This window comes from Oncorhynchus tshawytscha, linkage group LG30 (assembly GCF_018296145.1).
Source record: "Oncorhynchus tshawytscha isolate Ot180627B linkage group LG30, Otsh_v2.0, whole genome shotgun sequence".
Classification (NCBI taxonomy): Eukaryota; Metazoa; Chordata; class Actinopteri; order Salmoniformes; family Salmonidae; genus Oncorhynchus; species Oncorhynchus tshawytscha.
In genome coordinates this window covers 25,526,361-25,550,053 of record NC_056458.1, presented here as the reverse complement: position 1 = coordinate 25,550,053, position 23,693 = coordinate 25,526,361, and the positions used below count along the sequence as shown (strand labels likewise).

At 42.2% G+C, this 23,693-nt stretch overlaps 1 protein-coding gene across 2 annotated transcripts; it reads left to right on the top strand.

Moving 5' to 3' along the window:
- Window positions 1-59: 59 nt before the first annotated feature.
- LOC112228521 (DNA repair protein RAD51 homolog 3) lies at window positions 60-23,294 on the top strand. Of its 2 annotated transcripts, none has more exons than XM_042309411.1 (10): window positions 60-162; window positions 746-886; window positions 1,110-1,347; window positions 1,441-1,598; window positions 3,245-3,378; window positions 3,703-3,834; window positions 7,772-7,838; window positions 8,142-8,202; window positions 15,469-15,529; window positions 23,019-23,294. In XM_042309411.1, the coding sequence occupies exons 2-10, from the start codon at window positions 769-771 to the stop codon at window positions 23,142-23,144; spliced, it is 1,095 nt and encodes a 364-aa protein (XP_042165345.1). In that variant the 5' UTR covers window positions 60-162; window positions 746-768; the 3' UTR covers window positions 23,145-23,294. The 2 variants fall into 2 exon arrangements, with proteins under 2 accessions (XP_042165345.1, XP_024249680.1); XM_024393912.2 differs by lacking the exon at window positions 60-162 and adding an exon at window positions 325-598.
- Window positions 23,295-23,693: the final 399 nt, after the last annotated feature.

Genomic DNA, 23,693 nt, shown 5'->3' with positions numbered 1-23,693 from the left:
ATCAGCTGTGTACAGTAGTAGTGTTTGGGTAGAAAACAAACCGTTCACCCCTTGGATTCCCGAGGACAGTTAGGAAAGCTGGCTTAACCAACCAGATTTGTGGAAAATATTTTACAGATATGTCAATGATTGCCATTTTCATGATTGCTTTGCAGCATTACAGTTAAGTAAATTAATGTTTTTGAAATGTAGGCAGCCAATTACAATAAATTGTCAAATGTACTGTGCTTATTCTCACATCTCCTTATATGGTGTATTGGCGATCGCACAACTTAATCTGCGTTCCTCTACTTACTGTGCGGGATGGAAACAGGATTCCCAAAAATTGAAAAAAATACCTGAATTTAAACATGTAATCGAAATCAAACAACTTTTCTGTTAAAAAATAAATAAAACAGTTCTTACATTTATTTTCCTGGGTTGTGGGTTTACAGTAATTGACAACACGGTGTAATGTAATGACGTGTGTGGGTGGCGCTAGTAAAGACATTTTGGAGGGATTAATGAAAATGGCTCCAGCTATGTACTTGGAAATTGGTTTCCTCATCGCTAGCTAGAAGCTAGCTTCAGCAGAAGTAAAACGTGGCTTGCTGAGGAGGTAAGAGGAAAAAATAGTTAAATGAAACTATTTTCGGAGCTACGCATTTACATGGAAGAGTTAGAAACGGGTTTAATGTATCAAACAAAGTAACGTCAAGTGGCTTGCTAGCTGTTGAAGTTGTCTACCTGTGTCAATCTCATTCAGGTCGCTGAAACGATAAGCGAAAGATGCAGAGGGATGTTTCGAGCTACGCCATTGCGCCGTCTGTCAAAGTGAAACTCCTCAATGCTGGGTTTCTTTCTGCTGCAGACCTGTGTGACTTGCGACCTCTCCAACTCAGCAAAGGTTGCCAACAAGTCACTGTTATTGATTTTGTCATTACAGTAGTAAATGATAATAGTTACAGGCCATAAACCGGGTGAAATGCATTACACCTAAATAACCCATATGTATTATTGTCAATATGTGGTACCAGCTAACTTTATTTTACAATGCCTCTCACAGTCCATTATATTTCTACCCTTCAAGCTTGTACTCTTCATCAACCTCTCCATCCCTGTTGTTGTAGAGGCCTGCATCTCCCAGGAGGAGGCAGTAGAGGTGCTGCAGGCTGTGAGGTGTGAGCCTGGCCAGGAGAGAGCAGCAGCAGGCAGGCTGACAGCCCTGGAGCTTCTGGGGAGAGAGCAGGAGCTGGGCACTATAGTCACTTTCTGCTCAGCACTGGATATGGCCCTGGGAGGGGGCATGCCAGTAGGAAAGACTACTGAGGTCTGCGGGGCGCCTGGGGTGGGAAAGACCCAGCTCTGGTAAGCACTGGTACCTCTGTGTGGAAGAGTTACTCAATTTACTAATCTGTTTGCTATAATGTAGTAATAGCACAATAACTCTGTGTCCCTCAGTATCCAGTTGTCAGTAGATGTGCAGATCCCTGCGTGTTTTGGGGGGTTGGGAGGCAAGTCTCTGTACATAGACACAGAGGGCAGCTTCCTGGTCCAGAGGGCTGTGGACCTAGCGCAGGCAGCTGTGGAGCACTGTGGGCTTCTAGCAGAGGATTCAGGTAACTAAGTAGGACAGAACAAAAGCAATCACCCATCATGTAGGATTACTTATAACTGATTTGTGAAGCATCTATTTAGTGCTCATAAAGACTTCAAAATATTGAATGCATTTATTACATCGGTATTGCTACGTTGTCATAAACATGTAACATTTATACTAGTCTATGAAGAAAATGGTTTACTGATGAGAGTATTTTGTAAATGCTGTCGTGTCTTTGGCTATGCCGGATTAAGTGATATGACATGCTATTCTATAAAATAATTTCTGTAATTAATATCACCTGATTGAGCTAATCATGTAAATGTAATTAACTAGAGAGTCGGGCACCACAAAATAATATTTATAGAGCTGTTATCTTCCGAATAAACTCTTAAAGACCTAGTAATATTTTACATCAATAGCAGAAATATTAATCCTCGTCTTAATTCAGTCTCATCTGAAAGTTGTAAATTCTTGGTTATCTGCACGAACCCTGGCTTACAATTTGAATCAGCAATACAAAATTGGGTTTAATGATTTATTTACTAAATACCTAACTAATTACACATACACGTAATTAAATCATAACTTGATTACAAATTACGTCATAAAGGAAAACCCTAGCGGGCAGAACAGATATGACAGCTTGTTACACAAAGGAAAAGGACTGGGTTTGAGTGAAAGAGCGGGAAGACTGAGGGACACGGAGAAGCTATGCTATCGTAAATACAGTATCTGATGCATTCTAAATTACCGCCCATTTGGAAAAGGAAAATGCAATAAATATTTACTCTGAGCTGCGCTTCGGTAGGTTGGTGGTAGATGGAAGGAGGTGTTGCCCAACTGAGTCCTTTGAAGAATGTCTCTGATTGTCAATTGGATACGTTGTAGTAACGTTGTTGGGTGATAGACAGGATACTCTGTCTGCTCCTTCCTAACCCTCGTTTGCATCTGCTGTTGCTAACTCAACGGCTAGGAGGTATCACTTCTGTAGTGAATAAGAGTTCAAAGTTCATACCATTCGCAACCAAAGCTCACGCTGATGTTGGCTTCATTTTGTAGTTATTATCTGAACCATTCTGACATAGGACCGTAGTCCTCAGGAACAAGAAGTTATATTGTCGTCAAGGGCTTATATAGGAAGGGAGAGGAGGGCGTGTTTGAAAAGTTTTATAGCCCATGCCCCTTCACAGGGAACATTGAGCAGAGCCATATCTTATGAAGATCCAAATCTCACATTTTAGAAGCTAAAATCACATTTCATCCCATCACGAAAAATGTCATATTCAAACATTTAAATTGAACAACAATTCCATGTGAATCCGATAACTCTGTGTAGACTTTCCACTGTAGAGTTTGTCATCTTATCATTGATGAGAATGTCTCAGATGACAACCGAACTGACATCATATTCATTAGTATCACCGCATATGTTCAATTGTTCGGACCAGAATATAGTTCATTTCCCCCCACCTACTGATGTTCCCAGAATCTCTTTGTTAACCAAGGGTTTTACAAATGTAACCTCAGTACATTTGGTTGGTCGATTCTTCACAAAATGAACAACACTAGAGAAAAAAAGGGTTATGTCTTAGATTCAAGCCTATTGGAGACGTTTTGTAGTTTACTGTCTGCTGTATTCTTCTATCTTTTTCCCTTTTCCAGAACAGCAGGAAGCCTTGAAGGGGTTCACTGTGGAAACAATCCTCTCCAATTTATTCCTTGTCCGTTGCCATGACTACGTGGAGCTGTTGGCAGAGACATACCTCCTGGCTGACTTCCTGGCTCAGCACCCTGGGGTACCAATCCCCACCTATACGTCACTGATCCTAAAACAGCCAACCAATCAAATCCAAAGGGGTTATTTCTACAACCTCCATGTTGGGTTGGGCTCTGTTCCGAGTCAAAGGAATTTCTTAACTGAAATGCTCATAGAAAATGTTGACAGCTAGATTTACGGATTAGCTGGAGCAAAATAGCAAAATAAAAAATGAGAAACATTGAAACCTCAAAGACAGCATTAATACAATACTTAGCAGAAACCATGTTCCAATGTAAATCTGCAACTCATTTGCTTGTGGCTTTTGGATGGTAATTTGGGCACCTTTGTTAATCCAATCCAGGTCCGGCTGGTGGTGATTGACAGCATTGCCTTCTCGTTTCGCCATGACTTTGAGGACCTCTCCCAGAGGACCCGCCTCTTGAACGGCCTCGCCCAGCGGCTCATCCAGATGGCCACCAATCACAACGTCGCGGTATGACCTGTGACACTTGTCCACTTAGCCTAGTGTCAAAGACCCCAGATGTTGCCTCACCAATAGGGTTGCAAAATTCTGTGAATTCTAAATTCCCTGTTTTTTCTCCAACCGGGATTTTGGGAAAACCAGGAAATGTATTGAAAGTTCCTGGAATTTTGCAACCCTACTCACCAACGTACACTCATTTCTTATCTGTCCTCTCTTAACCCTTCTTTTTATAATTATTTTCATTACTTAATAAAAGCTCTTCGAAAAGGGAAACCACAACTATAGAGTCCAGTGATAACCACATCCTCCCTTTATAGAGCCTATCTGCCCGCTCCCTCTTGCAAACTACTATAATGTATAGTACAGTGCTGTAACTCTGAGCCCTCCTTTTAAGCCCAACAGAAACCAGTCTTGCCAGACTTGCATTGTCTTTCTCTTTCCTTACTCAGTATTTACTGTCCATGTCTGGTCCCAATCCAACCATGCATCTAGACTAAGCGCTCTCATTCCAAGAGATCAAATCAAATTTCAAATGTATTTATATAGCCCTTCGTACATCAGCTGATATCTCAATTTGATTTGATTTTGATAAAATGTCTCTTATAAGTGCAATGCTGATTTAAGTAGCCAGGTAGATTGAGGTCTAAATGGGACATCCGCTCTGTGCCAGAATGGCGCTGGTCAGTATTTCTTTTAAATCAGCAAAGAGTTCTCTTAAGGTACATGGAGCAAATTAATTTTGTTCTAGTAATTTGTTGCTTATTTGCACTCAGGAACAACCTGTACCAATTTGGATCCCTACAGGGGCTTATTTAATGTTCCTTTTCAAAAGTGGCAACTTGATATTAGTTAATTCTATAAACAAGGGATAAGTGTTGATTTGAAAATAGTATTGTTGACAAACCGCATTCAACATAACAATCTTCCAGTTGAATGAGGGAAAGCTCAGTTTGTTTTGAAAGTGTATTATAAAAGTTTGGTTACTAGCCAGCTACATTTTTGAGTTTGGATCACGCGACGCTGGTTGGCATCAGTTGCTTGGACTGCTACAATCTGTTCAGTGATCCTGTCAGGTTTGAGGACCTAGCCTAGCTGCCTATCAAGCTAGCCTAGCCGCCTATCAAGCTAGCCTAGCCGCCTATCAAGCTAGCCTAGCCGCCTATCAAGCTAGCCTAGCCGCCTATCAAGCTAGCCTAGCCGCCTATCAAGCTAGCCTAGCCGCCTATCAAGCTAGCTGCTAGCCTAGCAGTGGGGACATTGACTGGTTGTCCGCTCAAGAGGAAGCTTCTCACTGTAACTAGTGTCTGTAATCTGATTCAGGTTATTAATCAACCTACCAGGGTGTTTACAAACACTACAGGAAGAAGATCATCCACATGTATTAATCACATCTATACAAATACTGTATAACGTTGTTCTAAAGCTGCATCCGTACCTATTTGGATGCAGTGATCACAATATAGTGGCAATATCCAGGAAACCCAAAGTTCCCAAAGCTGGGTCTAAATACTGTAATATTGCTGTGACTCTTATGTGGATGATGATGATAAAATATTTGTTGGTCTGATGTGATTTAATAAGGAGCATCCAGATGCCGCACTTGAGGAATTTATGCAATTGCTTCTTCCAATTATTGATAAACATGCACCTGTTGTTAAACTGACTTTTATAACTGTTGGATTGATGAGGAATTGAAAAACTGCATGTCTGAAATGGATGGGACAAAAGAAGTGTCTAAATCTGGCTGCACATCTGACTGGCTGACTTACTGGAAATTGTGACTAAACTCAACAAAAAGAAGCAACTGTATTATGAAGCCAAAATCAATGAAATACAAAAATATGGGGAAAAACTTGAGTACTTTAAATTAAATTATGGGTAGAAAGACACATTAAACTCCATTAGACAGATGGCTTATTCATCACAACCATTTAATGTTGCCAATTATTTTAATGATGACTTAATTGGCAAAGTGGGCAAACTTAGGTAGAAAATGCCAACAATGAACAGTGAGCCATCATACTTATGTATAATCAAAGAAAAGCATTGTAAGTTTGAATTTTGTAAAGTTGTTGTGGGAGAGGTGGAAAAATGATTATTGATCAATAATGACAAACCTCCTGGCATTGACAACTTAGATGGAAAGATAGGAGTGGCTATCTGTCATATCTTTCATCTGAGCCTAGGGGAAAGTTTTTGTCCTCAAGCCTGGAGGGAAGCCAAAGTAATTCCGCTACCCAGTAGTGGTAATGCAGCCTTTTACTGGTTCTAGCAGCAGACCTATCAGCCTTTAGCAAACGGTTGGAAAAAATTGTTTGACCAAATACAATACTATTTCTCTGTAAACAAATTGTCAACAGACTTTCAGCATACTTCTAGAGAAGGGCACTCTATGTACTGCTCTTACACAAATGACTGATGATAGGTTGGAATAAATGTATACTAAGAAGATTGAGGGAGCTGTACTGTTAAAATTTCAGTGCAGTCTTTTGATATATTTGACCATAACCTGTTGTTGAGAAAATGTGTTATAGCTTTTCAACCTCTGCCACATAGTGGATTCAGAGCTATCTATCTAATACAACTCAAAGGGTTTTCTTTAATGGAAGCTTCTCTAATGTCAAACATGTAGTGTGGTGTACTGCAGGGCAGCATTCTGGGCCCTCTAATATTTTATTTTTACCAATGACCTGCCTTTGGCATTAAACAAAGTATGCATGTCTATGTATGCTGATGATTCAACAATGTACACATCAGCTAATAAAGTCACTGAAACCCTTAACAAAGAGTTGGTCTTTTTTGGAATGGGTGGCCAGTAATAAACTGGTCCTGAACATCTCTAAAACTAAGAGCATTGTATTTGGTACAAATCATTTTAGATCTCAGCTGAATCTGGTAATGAATGGTGTGGCTGTTGAACAAGTTGAGGAGACTGACTTACCTGGTGTTACCTTACATCAACATATAGATTCAATGGTTATGTAGATGGATGAGAGGTCTGTTTGGGGAGAAAGGACTCTGCTTTTTTTGACACCATCCTCCAGATGGATTATTGTCCAGTCATATGGTCAAGTGCTGCAAAGAAAGACCTTGTTAAGCTGCAGCTGGCCCAGAACAAAGTCTTGCTCTTCATTGTAATCAGAGGGCTAATATTAATACTATGCACGTCAGTCTCTCTTGGTTAAGAGTTGAGGAAAGACGGACTGCGTCACTTCTTCTTTTTATAAGAAACATTTAGTTTGAAATTCCAAATTTATTTTCATAGTCAACTCGCACACAGCACTGATACTCACACTTATGACACCAGGGGTCTTTTAACAGTACCCAGGTCCACAACAAATTCAAGGAAACGTACAGTATTATACTGAGCATGAAACTACCATCTTTTATATAGCGCAAGTGAACAGCAAACCTTGTTTCAAAAAACCAATAAAGCAACACCAAGGCGCAATGCAATGCCTCTCCCCAATGCGACCTACTTGTGTTTTTAAATAATTATTTTTTTAACCTTTTATTTAACTAGGCAAGTCATTTAAGGACAAATTCTTATTTTCAATGATGGCGTAGGAACAGTGCCTCTGCCTTATTCAGGGGCAGAACAACATATTTTTTTCCCCCTTGTCAGCTTGGGGATTCAATCTTGCAACCTTTCGGTTACTAGTCCAACGCTCTAACCACTAGGCTACTTGCCGCCCCAGTACGTGTAACTGTTAGAAGCACACACAATACATGTTAATGTTTTTAAATTTATATCAATTGTAAAGTCTCGTCTGTAGTCTTTTTCATATGTGTCAGACCCCAGTAAGACTAGCTGTCGTCGTTGGCTAAAGGGATCATAATATATCAATTGTGGTGGCAATACATTCAAGCGAATAGGGGAAAGTAATAGGTACACTCTGATTTGGAATAATATAACTCTTGAAACTTCCATTTCCTTCATGTTTAGGTCATTCTTACCAATCAGATGACTACAAAGATTTGGAGTGGCCAATCGAAGCTTGTTCCTGCCTTAGGTGAGAAGGACTGTTGTGATGCACTGACTGTAGATGCTACAAACAATATGTATGTAACAAACGGTTAGGGCCAAGAATTACAGTACATTTTGTAATTCAGACAGTCATATATCTCTCCCAATTTTTAAACCCAACTCATTTACTGTACAATTAGCTTTTGCCTGTCTGCCAATGTCTCATAAATATTTCTTAGTGTCATGTGTGGCTGTGCTAAGTAACTGTTGTTAAATGTGAGCATGTCACTGATTGTAGACGTGGTTAACATGGCTCTGTGTGGGTGTCTGTCGTCTTGTAAATCTGCAGGTGAGAGCTGGGGTCACGCTGCTACACAGAGACTCATCCTACACTGGGACGGCACACACAGGTACTGTACTAACACCCCTTTACATGGATGGTCTCTGGAAGGAAGCCTACCTGCTACCACAATTATTTGTCCCTGCCAGGGCTTCTGTTAGGAAAATTTGTCACTGGACAACGTGACCAGCAAGATTTACATTTACCAAACATTTGAGAAATTACCGGACTTCCATATGCATTGGGTGCGTAACGCATTAGGGCGTCCACCCACGGTGCTCAAAATCACATGTAGATTATTGTAATTCATTTTAACAGAATATAAGTTAGCCTGTAAAGTTATAATATAGAACAACGTTCTTATATCCACATGACCAGTTTAATTGAAAAACAAAACATCGCCCGTTGCATATTCATCCCTGCTTTAAATCATAACTGAATATCATTTAAAAATATATATATTTAGCCTAGAAGAACAAGTTTCCTACAGAGTAATGAAACACAACTTCAAAATATAATATTTGTGTAATATAATTTGCGAACGACCTGTCCTATAGGCTATTTGTTTGACCATTTTGATGAATAAATAACAAAACACAGCTGTTTTCAAATACAGTCTAGGGCTCTCTGCTTTAATTTAGCCTTGGCACGAACAAAACACTGCTGTCTACGAAAACCAGGGCCAGCCCGCCCCATTGCCGCTGCGATTCAGCACCACGGCAGTGGAAAGAGGCCACTCTAGGTGGCCACAAAATGAAAAAATTATATAAAACTAATGTTGGACATTCAAATTCTATATGTAAATTAACAATTCGTTAAGGCTGGTTCATTGAGGGAAAGCTTATTTTGCAAGGCTCCTGTGAAACAAGGCCTGTGCCATATATTTATGGAAGTACTTGTTTCCAAAGCTCAAATGATATCACTTTTTTTACAGTTTTACTGGATTATTGTCATTTGAACTATCGTGGTGTCGTGACTAGTGTTTTTATTTATTTATATATATATATATCTCTCTCAACATCAACACATCTCAACATCAACTGTTCAGAGGAGACTGCGTGAATCAGGCCTTCATGGTCGAATTGCTGCAAAGAAACTACTACTAAAGGACACCAATAAGAAGAAGAGACTTGCTTGGGCCAAGAAACACGAGCAATGGACATTAGACCGGTGGAAATCTGTCCTTTGGTCAGTCCAAATTGGAGATTTTTGGTTCCAACCACCGTGTCTTTGTGAACAGATCTCCGCATGTGTGGTTCCCACTGTGAAGCATGGAGGAGGTGTGATGGTGTGGGGGTGCTTTGCTGGTGACATTTTAGTGATTTATTTAGAATTCAAGGCACACTTAACCAGAATAGCTACAACAGCATTCTGCAGCGATACGCCATCCCATCTGGTTTGGTCTTAGTAGGACTGTCATTTGTTTTTCAACAGGGCAATGACCGAACACATCTCCAGGCTGTGTAAGGGCTATTTGACCAAGGAGAGTGATGGTGCCGCATCAGATGACCTAGCCTCCACAATCACCCGATCTCAACCCAGTTGAGATGGTTTTGGATGAGTTGGACCGCAGAGTGAAGGAAAAGCAGCCAACAAGTGGTCATCATATGTGGAAACTCCTTCAAGACTGTTGGAAAAGCATTACAGGAAGCTGGCTGAGAGAATGCCAAGAGTGTACAAAGCTGTCATCAAGGCAAAGGATGGATACTTTGAAGAATCTCAAATATAAAATATATTTTGCTAACTTTTTTTCATTACTACATGAATCCATATGTGTTATTTTATAGTTTTGATGTTGTCACTATTATTCTACAATGTAGAATAAAAAATGTAACAAACAACCTTGAATGAGTAGGTGTCCAAACTTTTGACTGGTACTGTAGATTGATGGGGGAAAATGTATTTAATCCATTTTAGAATAAGGCTGTAATGTAACAATGTGTAAAAAGTCAAGGGGTTAGAATACCTTCTGAATATACTATATATGCCTTTTTGAAGTTGGAGCACATTGACTGGTATTTCCATCAATGAATAAAAAGCATTATTTTGCAATGGATAATATTTTGGTCCGGCAAATATGGCCGGCAAATTTTATTTATTGACTTAAAAATAAAAATATCGGCCAAAAGCATTCATATCCAAGCATAAACACAGTCCTGCGCACCCCTCCCAAAGGGAAATGCCAGTCTTGGAGCCAAGGGACCACAGCACCCAATGGACACTTTTCAGGCCTGGCTGGTGTAAGTGTGTGTTTCAGTGTGCTACTGCTCAAACACTTACAGTAGTTGGAGGTAAAGTGCATAACTTTGCAGATGGAGCCAGCCTGCCTTTTGTCGCCCGGCTTTCTCACTACAATGGCTGCTGCTGCCTATCAGTCAGTGGAGAAAAGCTCAGTGTCTATAAAGCCCAAGGTCTCATGGTTGCCGGCGGCACAGCTCTTCTTTAGTGTGTCATTGTGCACTGTAGTTTATCCTCACTCTGTTTGAATGGCAGCACACACTTGCTAACCCCTCTGCCTCCCGCTCTCCACTAAATGAGAAATGGACAGACAGGCTGACTAACATCATGTTCTATATGAATTGCTGGCTTTGAGGTGTTGATGTGTGTCTTGCCCTTGTGAAAGACTGCAGCTCCTCACCCAGGGTTTGACATTACAATTGCCACCTGGCCAAGATAAAGCAAAGCAGTTTGACACACAAAACAACACGGAGTAACACATGGAGTAAAACAAACATACAGTAGAAAAATAAGTCTATATACAATGTGAGCAAGTGAGGTGAGATGGGAGGTAAAGGCAAAAAAGGCCATGGTGGCGAAGTAAATACAATATAGCAAGTAAAACACTGGAATGGTTGATTTGCAGTGGAAGAATGTGCAAAGTAGAGACATAATGGGGTGCAAATAAATACAGTAGGGAAAGAGGTTGTTTGGGCTTAATTATAGATGGGCTATGTACAGGTGCAGTAATATGTGAGCTGCTCTGACAGCTGGTGCTTAAAGCTAGTGAGGGTGGTAAGTGTTTCCAGAGATTTTTGTAGTTCGTTCCAGTCATTGGCAGCAGAGAACTGGAAGGAGAGGCGGCCAAAGGAAGAATTGGTTTTGGGGGTGACCAGAGAGAGATATCTGCTGGAGCGCGTGCTACAGGTGGGTGCTGCTATGGTGACCCGCGAGCTGAGATAAGGGGGGACTTTACCTAGCAGGGTCTTGTAGATGACCTGGAGCCAGTGGGTTTGGCGACGAGTATGAAGCGAGGGCCAGCCAACGAGAGCGTACAGGTCACAGTGGTGGGTAGTATATGGGGCTTTGGTGACAAAACAGATGGCACTGTGATAGCCTGCATCCAATTTATTGAGTAGGGTATTGGAGACTATTTTGTAAATGACATCGCTGAAGTCGAGGATCGGTAGGATGGTCAGTTTTACAAGGGTATGTTTGGCAGCATGTGTGAAGGATGCTTTGTTGCAAAATAGGAAGCCAATCCTAGATTTAACTTTGGATTGGAGATGTTTGATGTGAGTCTGGAAGGAGGGTTTACAGTCTAGCCAGACACCTAGGTATTTGTAGTTGTCCACATATTCTAAGTCGGAACCGTCCAGAGTAGTGATGCTGTTGGACAGGCGGGCAGGTGCAGGCAGCGATCGGTTGAAGAGCATGCATTTAGTTTTACTTGTATTTAAGAGCAATTGGAGGCCACGGAAGGAGAGTTGTATGGCATTGAAGCTCTCCTGGAGGGTTGTTAACAGTGTCCAAAGAAGGGCCAGAAGTATACAGAATGGTGTTGTCTGCGTAGAGGTGGATCAGAGACTCACCAGCAGCAAGAGTGACATCATTGATGTATACAGAGAAGAGTCGGTCCAAGAATTTAACCCTGTTGCACCCCCATAGAGACTGCCAGAGGCCCGGATAAAAGGCCCTCCGATTTGACACACTGAACTCTATCAGAGAAGTAGTTGGTGAACCAGGTGAGCCAATCATTTGAGAAAACAAGGCTATCGACTCTGCCGATGAGGATGTGGTGATTGACAGAGTCGAAAGCCTTGGCCAGGTCAATGAATACGACTGCACAGTATTGTTTCTTATCTATTAGGACCTTGAGCGTGGCTGAGGTGCACCCATGACCAGCTCTGAAACCAGATTGCATAGCGGAGAAGGTATGGTGGGATTCGAAATGGTCGGTAATCTGTTTGTTGACTTGGCTTTTGAAGACCTTAGAAAGGCATGGTAGGATAGATCTAGGTCTGTAGCAGTTTGGGTCAAGAGTGTCCCCCCCTTTGAAGGGGGAGATGACCGCAGCTGCTTTCCAATCTTTGGGAATCTCAGACGACACGAAAGAGAGGTTGAACAGGCTAGTAATAGGGGTGGCAACAATTTCGGCAGATCATTTTTAGAAAGAAAGGGTCCAGATTGTCTAGCCTGGCTGATTTGTAGGGGTCCTGATTTTGCAGCTCTTTCAGAACATCAGCTGACAGGATTTGGGTGAAGGAGAAATGGGGAAGGCTTGGGCGAGTTGCTGTGGGGGGTGCAGTGCTGTTGACTGGGGTAAGGGTAGCCAGGTGGAAAGCATGGCCAGCTATAGAAAAATGCTTATTGAAATTCTCAATTATAGTGGCTTTATCGGTGGTGACAGGAAACACTATCTTCAGTGCAGTGGGCAGCTGGGAGGAGGTGTTCTTATTCTCCATGGACTTCAGTGTCCCAGAACCTTTTTGAGTTTGTGTTGCAGGAAGCAAAATTCTGCTTGAAAAAGCTAGCCTTGGCTTTTCTAACTGCCTGTGTATATTGGTTTCTAGCTTCCCTGAAAATTTGCATATCACGGGGGCTGTGCGATGGTAATGCAGAACGCCATAGGATGTTTTTGTGTTGGTTAAGGGCAGTCAGGTCTGGAGAGAACCAAGGGCTATATCTGTTCCTCTTTCTAAATTTCTTGAATGGGGGCATGCTTTTTTAAAAATAACCAGGCATCCTCTACTGATGGGATGAGATCAATATCCTTCCAGGATACCCCGGCCAGGTCGATTAGAAAGGCCTGCTTGCTGAAGTGTTTCAGGGAGCGTTTGACAGTGATGAGTGGTCTTTTGACCGCTGGCCCATTACGGATGCAGGCAATGAGGCAGTGATCGCTGAGATCTTGGTTGAAAACAGCAGAGGTGTATTTAGAGGGCAAGTTGATTAGGATGATATCTATGAGGGTGCCTGTGTTTACAGCTTTGGGGTGGTACCTGGTTCATTCATAATTTGTGCTAGATTGAGGGCATCAAGCTTAGATTGTAGGATGGCTGGGGTGTTAAGCATGTTCCAGTTTTGGTCGCCTAGCAGCACTAGCTCTGAAGATAGATGGGGGGCAATCAGTTCACATATGGTGTCCAGAGCACAGCTGGGAGCTAAGGGGGGTCTATAGCAGGCGGCAACGGTGAGAGACTTGTTTTTAGAGAGGTGGATTTTTAAAAGTAGAAGTTCAAATTGTTTGGGAACAGACCTGGATAGTATTACAGAACTCTGCAGGCTATCTTTGCAGTAGATTGCAACACCGCCCCCTTTTGCCATTCTATCTTGTCTGAAAATGTAGTTAGGGATGAAGATTTCAGAATTTTTCGTCTTCCTAAGCCAGGATTCAGACACGGCTAGAACATCCGGGTTGGCAGAGTGTGCTATAGCAGTGAATAAAACAAACTTAGGGAGGAGGCTTCTAATGTTAACATGCATGAAACCAAGGCTATTACGGTTACAGAAGTCATCAAAAGAGAGCGCCTGGGGAATAGGAGTGGAGCTAGGCACTGCAGGGCCTGGATTCACCTCTACATCACCAGAGGAACAGAAGAGGAGTAGGATAAGGGTACGGCTAGAAGCTATGAGAATTGGTCGTCTGGAACAGAGTAAAATGAGGTTTCTGGGGGCGATAAAATAGCTTCAAGGTATAATGTACAGACAAAGGTATGGTAGGATGTGAATACAGTGGAGGTAAACCTAGGTATTATTAGTCCCATACCATTATTACAGAGAATCATACCTCTTATGTTACCCTCTGTCTATTGGCTACTTAGTTTATGCAAGCCTGTCTCAAAATACAACACTGCCCCTTTAAGACAAAAAAAGCTCTTTACCTGACGCGCTTTTCAAATATGTCTAAAAATGTATAAATGTTGTGCTCTTGTAGGATGCAATCACTCCTCCATTGCTGACTACAAATGATCTATAACTGGGCTAATAACTCGCTAACTAGCAAAGGATATGAACAAATTCTGCAGACGCTTTGATCTCAAAACAAGCGCATCTACTCACGGCCGCTCATGCTGTAAACACAGTCCAGATCAAAGTAAATGGCACAGATCCATATATGGCAATGGTCTGTTTGCATATAGGCCTACTGCATCTGATTGTTTATGCCGCACCGGTCTGTGTAGAGTACGGGCTGTACAATGCAGTAGAATCTTACTCCGATGCGTTCTGCCTACAACAAAATCTCTTGCATAGTTTTTTTGTTGCCTTGAAAGTGGCTAACATGGCGTTGATTCGGTCACAATTGCCACAGTAAAGGGAAAGGTTGATAGGGTTAAGGGGGAAAACTCTAGAACAGTGGTCACCAACCTTTTTTGAGTCAAGATCACTTTGAATCCAAATGCAATCCGAGATCTATATGATTGGTGACCACTGTTCTAGAGTTTTCCCTCTTAACCCTATCAATGTTTCCCTTTACTGTGGAAATTGTGATTGAATCAATGCAATATTAGCCACTTTCAATGCAACATACCGGAGCAAAACAAACTATGCAAGAGATTTTGTTGTAGGCAGAACGCATCGGAGTAGGATCCGGTGCCCATTTGCTTTGAAAATGCCACCGCGCTGGTGCGAACCTGAATTAAATGATAATAACTACACCATTTTTATTTTTCCCAGATCTAAAAAATAGTCCCCAAATGTGGTTTATGCATTGTTATGGACTTAAAAACAAGAATGGGATGTTCTATTAAAAAAACTACAAAAAATGGGGGAAATCAGTCCTTCTCCCCGCTTTCTATTTGTCCGTGGTATAGTTTTGATATATTTTATTTTATTCTGCCCCCTCTAGAGGATTTCGCAGAAAATAACACGCGGTGCTTTGAAATCTGCAATAAATACATTTAGCAGTTTTTATTTTATGTCCCTTTTGTTGTTACAGTAAATATATCCAAATCAATGTAAGAACACAAGGGCATGCTAATTAAAAACAGCTGTTCATTATTAGCCTTGTTCTGTATGGAATGCAGGTGATAAGACACAGGCCATTGTAAATTATTATTTTTGTTCTAAACAAAAGTTAGTTTAGTACCCTGTCCTCACCTCTGTTTCCTTCTCCTAGACTTGCATCCCTGTACAAGTCACCCAGCCAAAGGGAGGCCACAGTACCCTACCAGATCACTGTGAGTACACACTGGCTTTCTCCCAACACTCTCAAATGGCATCCTTTCCTCACCTCCTGTCCATCATGACTAGTGATTGGTGAAAAGATTGGATAGTCCACTTCCAACCATATTGCTTTTATCTATCTTGTCCTTCCAAACCAGTGGTAATGAAGGAAAGGAGTTGGGCCAAATGTATGTTGTTTATGCAATAACTTTGTGTACAAACTATTTTGCACCTGGAAAACTGGAGTCATCACCTCTGTGAGGGGTCTTTTTTGGAATGTTTACAGTCCCTAAAACCACTGGAGGAAAATACACTAGCTGTGTTCAAATACCCATATTGAGTATATACTATTAGTAAATGTTAGTATACTGTAAACGAACGGTATGGTTTCAGTTGAGCGTACTGGCACTTTGCCTGTCTACCGGAAGTTGATGCTGTTGTGATGAAACCTCTTGCTAGCTTGTTAACATAACAAATGACTAGCTAGACATTTTACGACTTCGGGTGTGTTCATAAATTCAATCTGGAGTGCTAGAGTGCGCTCTGGGAGTTCGTAAATTCAGAGCGGTTCGCTCTCGGAGCTTTCAGAGCGCACACTGATTACTTGATTACATTGCTCTGCATTTTCTAAAAATGTGTCAGTTGTTTAAAGCAATACATTTGTATCCACTTTCATCGGACTTCGGCAGCATTTTCTGCAATTTCCTTCAAATCTGAAAATGTTGTGAAGCCACGCCCATTTTCTGAATTTCATAATGGGTCCTAAAAGCACAGAAATAGTGTCCACTGCTTGAATACTTCGTATTTTGGTGGATTTTAGTACGACATCCGTGAACTTTTGGGATACTAACTATATTCATACTATGGCCAATAAGCATACTATATACTCAATTTACGTCACAAATAGTACGGTTAGTATGAGTATTTGAACACAGCTACTATGTTGATGTATGACTGTGTATAATAAATACTGCAATGCCAACAGCTGTGGTTGAATTGAGCTTTAAGACTCTCAATCAAATCAAAGTTTATTTGTCACGTGCGCTGAATACAACAGGTGTAGACCTTACAGTGAAATGCTTACTTACAGGCTCTAACCAATAGAGCAAAAAAGGTATTCGGTGAACAATAGGTATGTAAAGAAATAAAACAACAGTAAAAAGACAGGCTATATACAGTAGCGAGGTTATAAAAGTAGCGAGGCTACATACAGACACCGGTTAGTCAGGCTGATTGAGGTAGTATGTAGATATGGTTAAAGTGACTGCATAGATGAACAGAGAGTAGCAGTGGCGTAAAAGTAGGGTTGGCAGGTGGTGGTGGGTGGGACACAATGCAGATAGCCCGGTTAGCCAATGTGTGGGAGCACTGGTTGGTGAATGGTTGGTGAATGTATAGTTAAAGTGACTATGCATATATGATAAACAGAGAGTAGCAACAGCAGGGGGAGGCACACAATGCAAATAGTCCGGGTAGCCATTTGATGACCTGTTCAGGAGTCTTATGGCTTGGGGGTAAAAACTGTTGAAGCTTTTTTGTCCTAGACTTGGCACTCCGGTACCGCTTACCATGCGGTAGTAGAGAGAACAGTCTGTGGCTGGGGTCTTTGACAATTTTTAGGGCCTTCCTCTGACACCGCCTGGTGTAGAGGTCCTGGATGGCAGGCAGCTGAGCCCCAGTGATGTACTGGGCCGTACGCACTACCCTCTGTAGTGTCTTGTGGTCAGAGGCCGAGCAATTGCCGTACCAGGCAGTGATGCAACCAGCGATGCTTTCGATGTTGCAGCTGTAAAACCTTTTGAAGATCTCAGGACCCATGCCAAATCTTTTTAGTTTCCTGAGGGGGAATAGGCTTTGTCGTGCCCTCTACACGACTGGACTGTCTTGGTGACCATTCTAGTTTGCTGATGTGGACACCAAGGAACTTGAAGCTCTCAACCTGCTCCACTACAGCCCTGTCAATGAGAATGAGGGCATTCTCGGTCCTCCTTTTCCTGTAGTCCACAATCCTCTCCTTAGTCTTGGTTACGTTGAGGGATAGGTTGTTATTCTAGCACCACCCGGCCAGGTCTCTGACTTCCTCCCTATAGGCTGTCTCGTCGTTGTTGGTGATCGGGCCTACCACTGTTGTCGTCTGCAAACTTTATGATGGTGTTGGAGTCATGCCTGGCCATGCAGTCGTGGGTGAACAGGGAGTACAGGAGGGGACTGAGCACGCACCCCTGGGGAGCTCCAGTATTGAGGATCAGTGTGACAGATGTGTTGCTGCCTACCCTCACCACCTGAGGGCGGAGCGTCTGGAAGTCCAGGATCCAGTTGCAGAGGGAGGTGTTTAGTCCCAGGATCCTTAGCTTAGTGATTAGCTTTGAGGGTACTATGGTGCTGAACGCTGAGCTGCAGTCAATGAATAGCATTCTCACGTAAGTGTTCCTTTTGTTCAGGTGGGAAAGGGCAGTGTGGATTGCAATAGAGATTGCATCATCTGTGGATCTATTTGGGCGGTATGCAAATTGGAGTGGGTCTAGGGTTTCTGGGATAATGGTGTTGATGTGAGCCATTTACCAACCTTTGAAAGCACTTCATGGCTACGGACGTGAGTGCTATGGGTCTGTAGTCATTTAGGCAGGTTGCCTTTGTGTTCTTGGGCACAGGGACTATAGTGGTCTGCTTGAAACATGTTGGTATTACAGACTTAATCAGGGACATGTTGAAAATGTCAGTGAAGACACCTGCCAGTTGGTCAGCACACGTCCTGGTAATCCGTCTGGCCCCGCAGCCTTGTGTATGTTGACCTGTTTAAAGGTCTTACTCACGTCGGCTACGGAGAGCGTGATCACACAGTTGTCCGGAACAGCTGATGCTCTCATTCATGCCTCAGTGTTGCTTGGCTCGACGCGAGCTTAGAAGTGATTTAGCTCGTGTCACTGGGCAGCTGGCGGCTGTGCTTCCCTTTGTAGTCTGTAATAGTTTGCAAGCCCTGCCTATTAAGACGAGCATCGGAGCCGGTGTAGTATGATGCAATCTTAGCCCCTGTATTGACGCTTTGCCTGTTTGATGGTTTGTCACAGAGCATAGCAGAATTTCTTGTAAGCTTCCGTGTTAGAGTCCCGCACCTTGAAAGCGTCGGCTCTACCCTTTAGCTCAGTTCGAATGTTGCCTGTATCCATGGCTTCTGGTTGGGGTATGTACGTACAGTCACTGTGGGGACGACGTCCTCGATGCACTTATTGATAAAGCCAGTGACTGATGTGGTGTACTCCTCAATGCCATCAGAAGAATCCTGTGAACATGTTCCAGTTTGTGATAGCAAACAGTCCTGTAGGTTAGCATCTGCTTCATCTGAGCACTTTTTTATAGACTGAGTCACTGGTGCTTACTGCTTTCATTTTTGCTTGTAAGCAGGAATCAGGAGGATAGAGTTCCATTCACTATTTAAGTGTGTAGATGACATGCATTTTTATCCCCGCTGGCCCGGTTTCAATACTGGTGCATGATAATAGTCTAAATCAAAACAAATGTCAAACGTATATGTAAAGACCAGATTAAATCAAGAATAATCTGATGGGTGATTTATCACTTGTGAATTATATATTATCATTTGTGAATGATGCCAAGCATAAACAATGCCTTTTATTTGTATTTTTTTGCGACTTGTTCAAATCATAGTTGCACACCTCATGTAGCCCTGCCCATAGGGCCTATATGTTTTAATGTTCGTATCAAAAGTAAAGTGGCCAAATAACTAATTCAAATTAAGCACGTTTAATCTGCTTTACAAGGGGTGTAGAGTTTAACTGGCATACATAAGCAGTGAGTTTCAAGTTTGGGAAAGAGAATTTTTACCATGAAAATGCACCTTTTATAATAAAAGCATTACATGCATAACTGCATTTGCGGTCACTTTTGATGATGGTGTTTTCCGCTATTGGAACATTTGCGTTTTATAGCCTACTAACGTGTGCATTGCTGCGCTTGTAGTATGAAGAAATAGCCTAATAGTTTATCAATATTTTAAGCTAAATGTTCTGATCTGTTGCGTCAGCCATTTTGCATGAAGTTTTTTTTATGCTAGTGGTTGTATTAATTTGGGATCTATTGTATCCCACCACTGTCCCAGAATGTTTTGGATTATTTATTTATTGCACAGAATACAATAGGTCAACTTTTGTACTATGGGGGATAGTAGATTGACACAGGTTAGTGCTTTTGCTGTTTGTTAGGCCTACTCATCTTGTTGGCAGACAAAGTAAATGTGGATAGTTCTTCCAATATCTTCAATATGCACCTCGGAATCGGATAAGGACGCTCGCAGTTGTGCGATCACGTGACAGAACCATGTGAGTGAAAGGCGCTTCGGATTGTGCAGCACACTCGGAGGAGAAGAACGCAGCACCAAACAGATTTTTTTTTTTAATGCATTACAGACACAAAGGGGATGCCGCTGTGAAATTCGAGGCATTATCAAATGCTTGTCAAATTGTGAATGAGAGACATGATGTCTGTACAGCCTGTGCAAAATACAAAGCAGAGCTCATGCCTTTTAAGCAACGTTTTTAAAATCATCATTAGTCTCATCATGCAGCCTTACAATGTATTAAAAATCAAAACATACAGCCTAACGTTTGTAGAACAACTAAAGTTACATTAATAACTCTAAATTAAGCATAGAGGATTACCTATTTCTTTGTTAACAGCTCAACACAGAATAGTCGCATGTGCGCAATCCCTCAAATCGTTTTGGAGAAAATATTTGTATTTTATTCAGCTTTGATCAATTGGATTCTTCTTACTATAATATAAAATAGTTCCACGGAATTATGAGAACATTTTGTCTGCTAAATTTACTAGTGTAGTCCACAGCCATTTGGCATAGCCACATCAGGACAACTCAGAGTATGCAATTATTTCCTTCTGAAATAGACCACATTTTCTTCATATCATTCTTCTTTAGACCTGTGTAAAATAAATAATGGATTTTAAAATGGCATGTAGGCTATGCGTGGAAGACGGATGCTAAATGTGTTTGTTAATTAATGGTCAATTACGTGAGACCAACAGTTATTTGCTTGACAATCACTGCCACAGCCCTACTTCGAGTCAATTAAAATGATATTCACATTCTGTATCGGCAGGACAGTTGAAAAGTTGCACCTTCTGGCTGAGGATTTTAATGCAGAGAAACTGAAATCTGTTTCACCTAATTTCTACCAACATGTCTCCAGTGCAACTAGAGGTGAGAAACTCTAGATCACTTCTACTCTGCACAAAGAAATCTGACCATAACTCCATCTTAATTTGTGCATACAAGCAATAACTTAAACAGGAATACCAGTTATGCGCTCAATACGGAAGTGGTCCGATGAAGCGGATGCTAAGCTACAGGACTGTTTCACTAGCACAGATTAGAATTTGTTCCGGGATTCATCCGATGGCATTGAGGAGTTTACCACAAGTCACCCCTTCAGTAATAAGTGCATCGACAACATTGTCCCCGTAGTGCTCATACATACCCTAACCAAAAGCGATGGGTTACAGGCAACATCTGCACTGAGCTAAAGGCTAGAGCTGCCGCTCTCAAGGAGAGAGACACAAATCCAGACGCTTATAAGAAATCCCGCTACGCCCTCCGACGAACCATCAAAGTGTCAATATAGGACTAAGATTGAATCCTACTACACCAGCTCTGACACTCGTCGGATGTGGCAGGGCTTACAAACCATCACGAATTACACAGGGAAACCAAGCTGTGGACTGTCCAGTGATGCAAGCCAACCAGACAAGCTAAATGTCTTCTATGCTCGCTTCTAGGCAAGAAACACAACCATGCATGAGAGCACCAGCTGTTCCCGGACAACTGTGTGATCACGCTCTTTGTAGTCTGTAAATCCTTTAAACAGATTAACATTCACAAGGCCACAGGGCCAGACATATTATCGGGACGCATACTCGGAGCATGTGCTGACCAGCTGGCACGTGCCTTCACTGACATTTTCAACCTCTCCCTGACCCAGTCTGTAATACCCATATGTTTCAAGCAGACCTCCATAGTCCCTGTGCCTAAGAACACCAAGGAAACCTGTCTTAAATGACTATCGCCCTGTAGCACTCGCATCTGTAGCCATGAAATGCTTTGAAAGGCTGGCCATGGCTCACATCAACACCATTATCCCAGACACCCTGGACCCACTCCAATTAGCATACCGTCCCGACAGATCCACAAATGATGCAATCTCTATTGCACTCCACACTGCCCTTTCCCACCTGGACAAAAGGAACACCTACGTGAGAATGCTGTTCATTGATTACAGCTCAGCGTTCAACACCATAGTGCCCTCCAAGCTCATCACTAAACTAAGGACCCTGGGATTAATCACTTCCCTCTGCAATTGGATACTGGGCATTGACGGGTCGCCCCCAGGTGGGGGTAGGCAAAAACCCATCTGCCATGCTAACCCTCAACACGGGGGACACTCGGGTGCGTGCTTAACCCCCCTCCCGTACTCACTGTTCACCCACGACTATGTGGCCCCACATGACTCCAACATTTTATTTTTTACACCCCCTTTTCTCCCGAATTTCGTGGTATCCAATTCTTTAGTAGCTACTATCTTGTCTCATCGCTACAACTCCTGTACAGGCTCGGGAGAGACGAAGGTCGAATGCCATTCGTCCTCCAAAACACAAGCCAACCAAGCCACACTGCTTCTTAACACAACGCGCATCCAACTCGGAAGCCAGCCGCACCAATGTGTTGGAGGAATCACAGTGCACCTGGCAACCTGGTTAGCGTGCACTGCGCCCGGCCCGCCACAGGAGTCGCTAGTGCGCGATGAGACAAGGATATCCCTACCGGCCTAACCTAACCCCATATCCCTACCGGCCTAACCCGGTAGGGATAGCCCAGTACATCACTGGGGCGAAGCTCCCTGTCATCTTGGACCTCTACCAGTCACTCCGACTACCTCGTACCCCAGTACACTGACTCTGTACAGGAAACTCCTTGTATGTAGCTTTTATATAGCCTCATTATAGTTTTGTGTTACTCTTTTATCTATTTGCTAATATTCTAACTGCATTGTTGGGAAAGGGCGTGTAAGTAAGCGCTTCATGGTGAAGTCTACACTTGTTGTATTTGGCGAATGTGACAAATAAAATGTAATTTCATAATCTAAACTTACTTTGTGGCTAGCACTGCAAATGGCTATAATACTGAGCTGTGGAAGAAAAGCTCAGACCTGCAGAGCAATGGAAGGTATTACAGCCCATAGTGAAACATGTACCAGCCACGTAGAGCACTATTAAAGTTTCATAACATATCTGACGTTTCTTATGGTTATGTACTTTTAAAAATCTCATTTCTACATGTCAGTCATATTGCACCTTGAAATATGTTATTACTTTAAATTATTTTATATTCAGATTTTTGTTCTGTAAACTGATTATAAAACCCCACTGAGGGAATAAATCGTTATGCTTTATATTTGGCCAATTCCTCACTCCCAGGGTCAAGGCTTTCGAGACGCACCCCCCTCAGACCAACCAAAGACCTCAGATGACCCCTCTGTGAGACAATCGGGAAGCTTGAGCAAGCGTCCCCGGACGGAAGAGGACCAATCTACAAGAACATAGGGAAACGAGTGGTTTTAGACCATGAATGTGAAATATTGTTTTGTTTGAATGGTATTATACTCTTGTCTGCACATTTTGTTGCTGAATATTTTGCTCAACACAATGTACAGTATTTACACTGAGTTGAAATACAATATTTGCCTCTGTCAATAGCTGTCCTGTAATTACTGCATGTTATACTATCGTGTACAGGTAACTGCAAAAATAAAGGAAACACACCAACGTAGTGTCTTAATAGGGCGCCACAAGCCGCCAGAACATCTTCAACATGCCTTGGCATAAATTCTACCAATGATTGTATATATTGTAGGAATGGACAAAGTCATTAATCACGTGACACCATTAATTTCTATGTGAAGACACAAAAGCGCATTGAAGACAAAATAATTTGGTTAAGATGGCATTGCATGGAGGCATAACATGATCAGTTTGAGCTGCTCCAGGAAGTGCCTTTGCAGGCTAGCTCAATGCTGCCCCCTCTCGTTGAGTAAAGGCTTACTAGCCGTATGTTAAGGTTCGGCTGGCGCCTAGGTGAACTTGGCTAGGTGA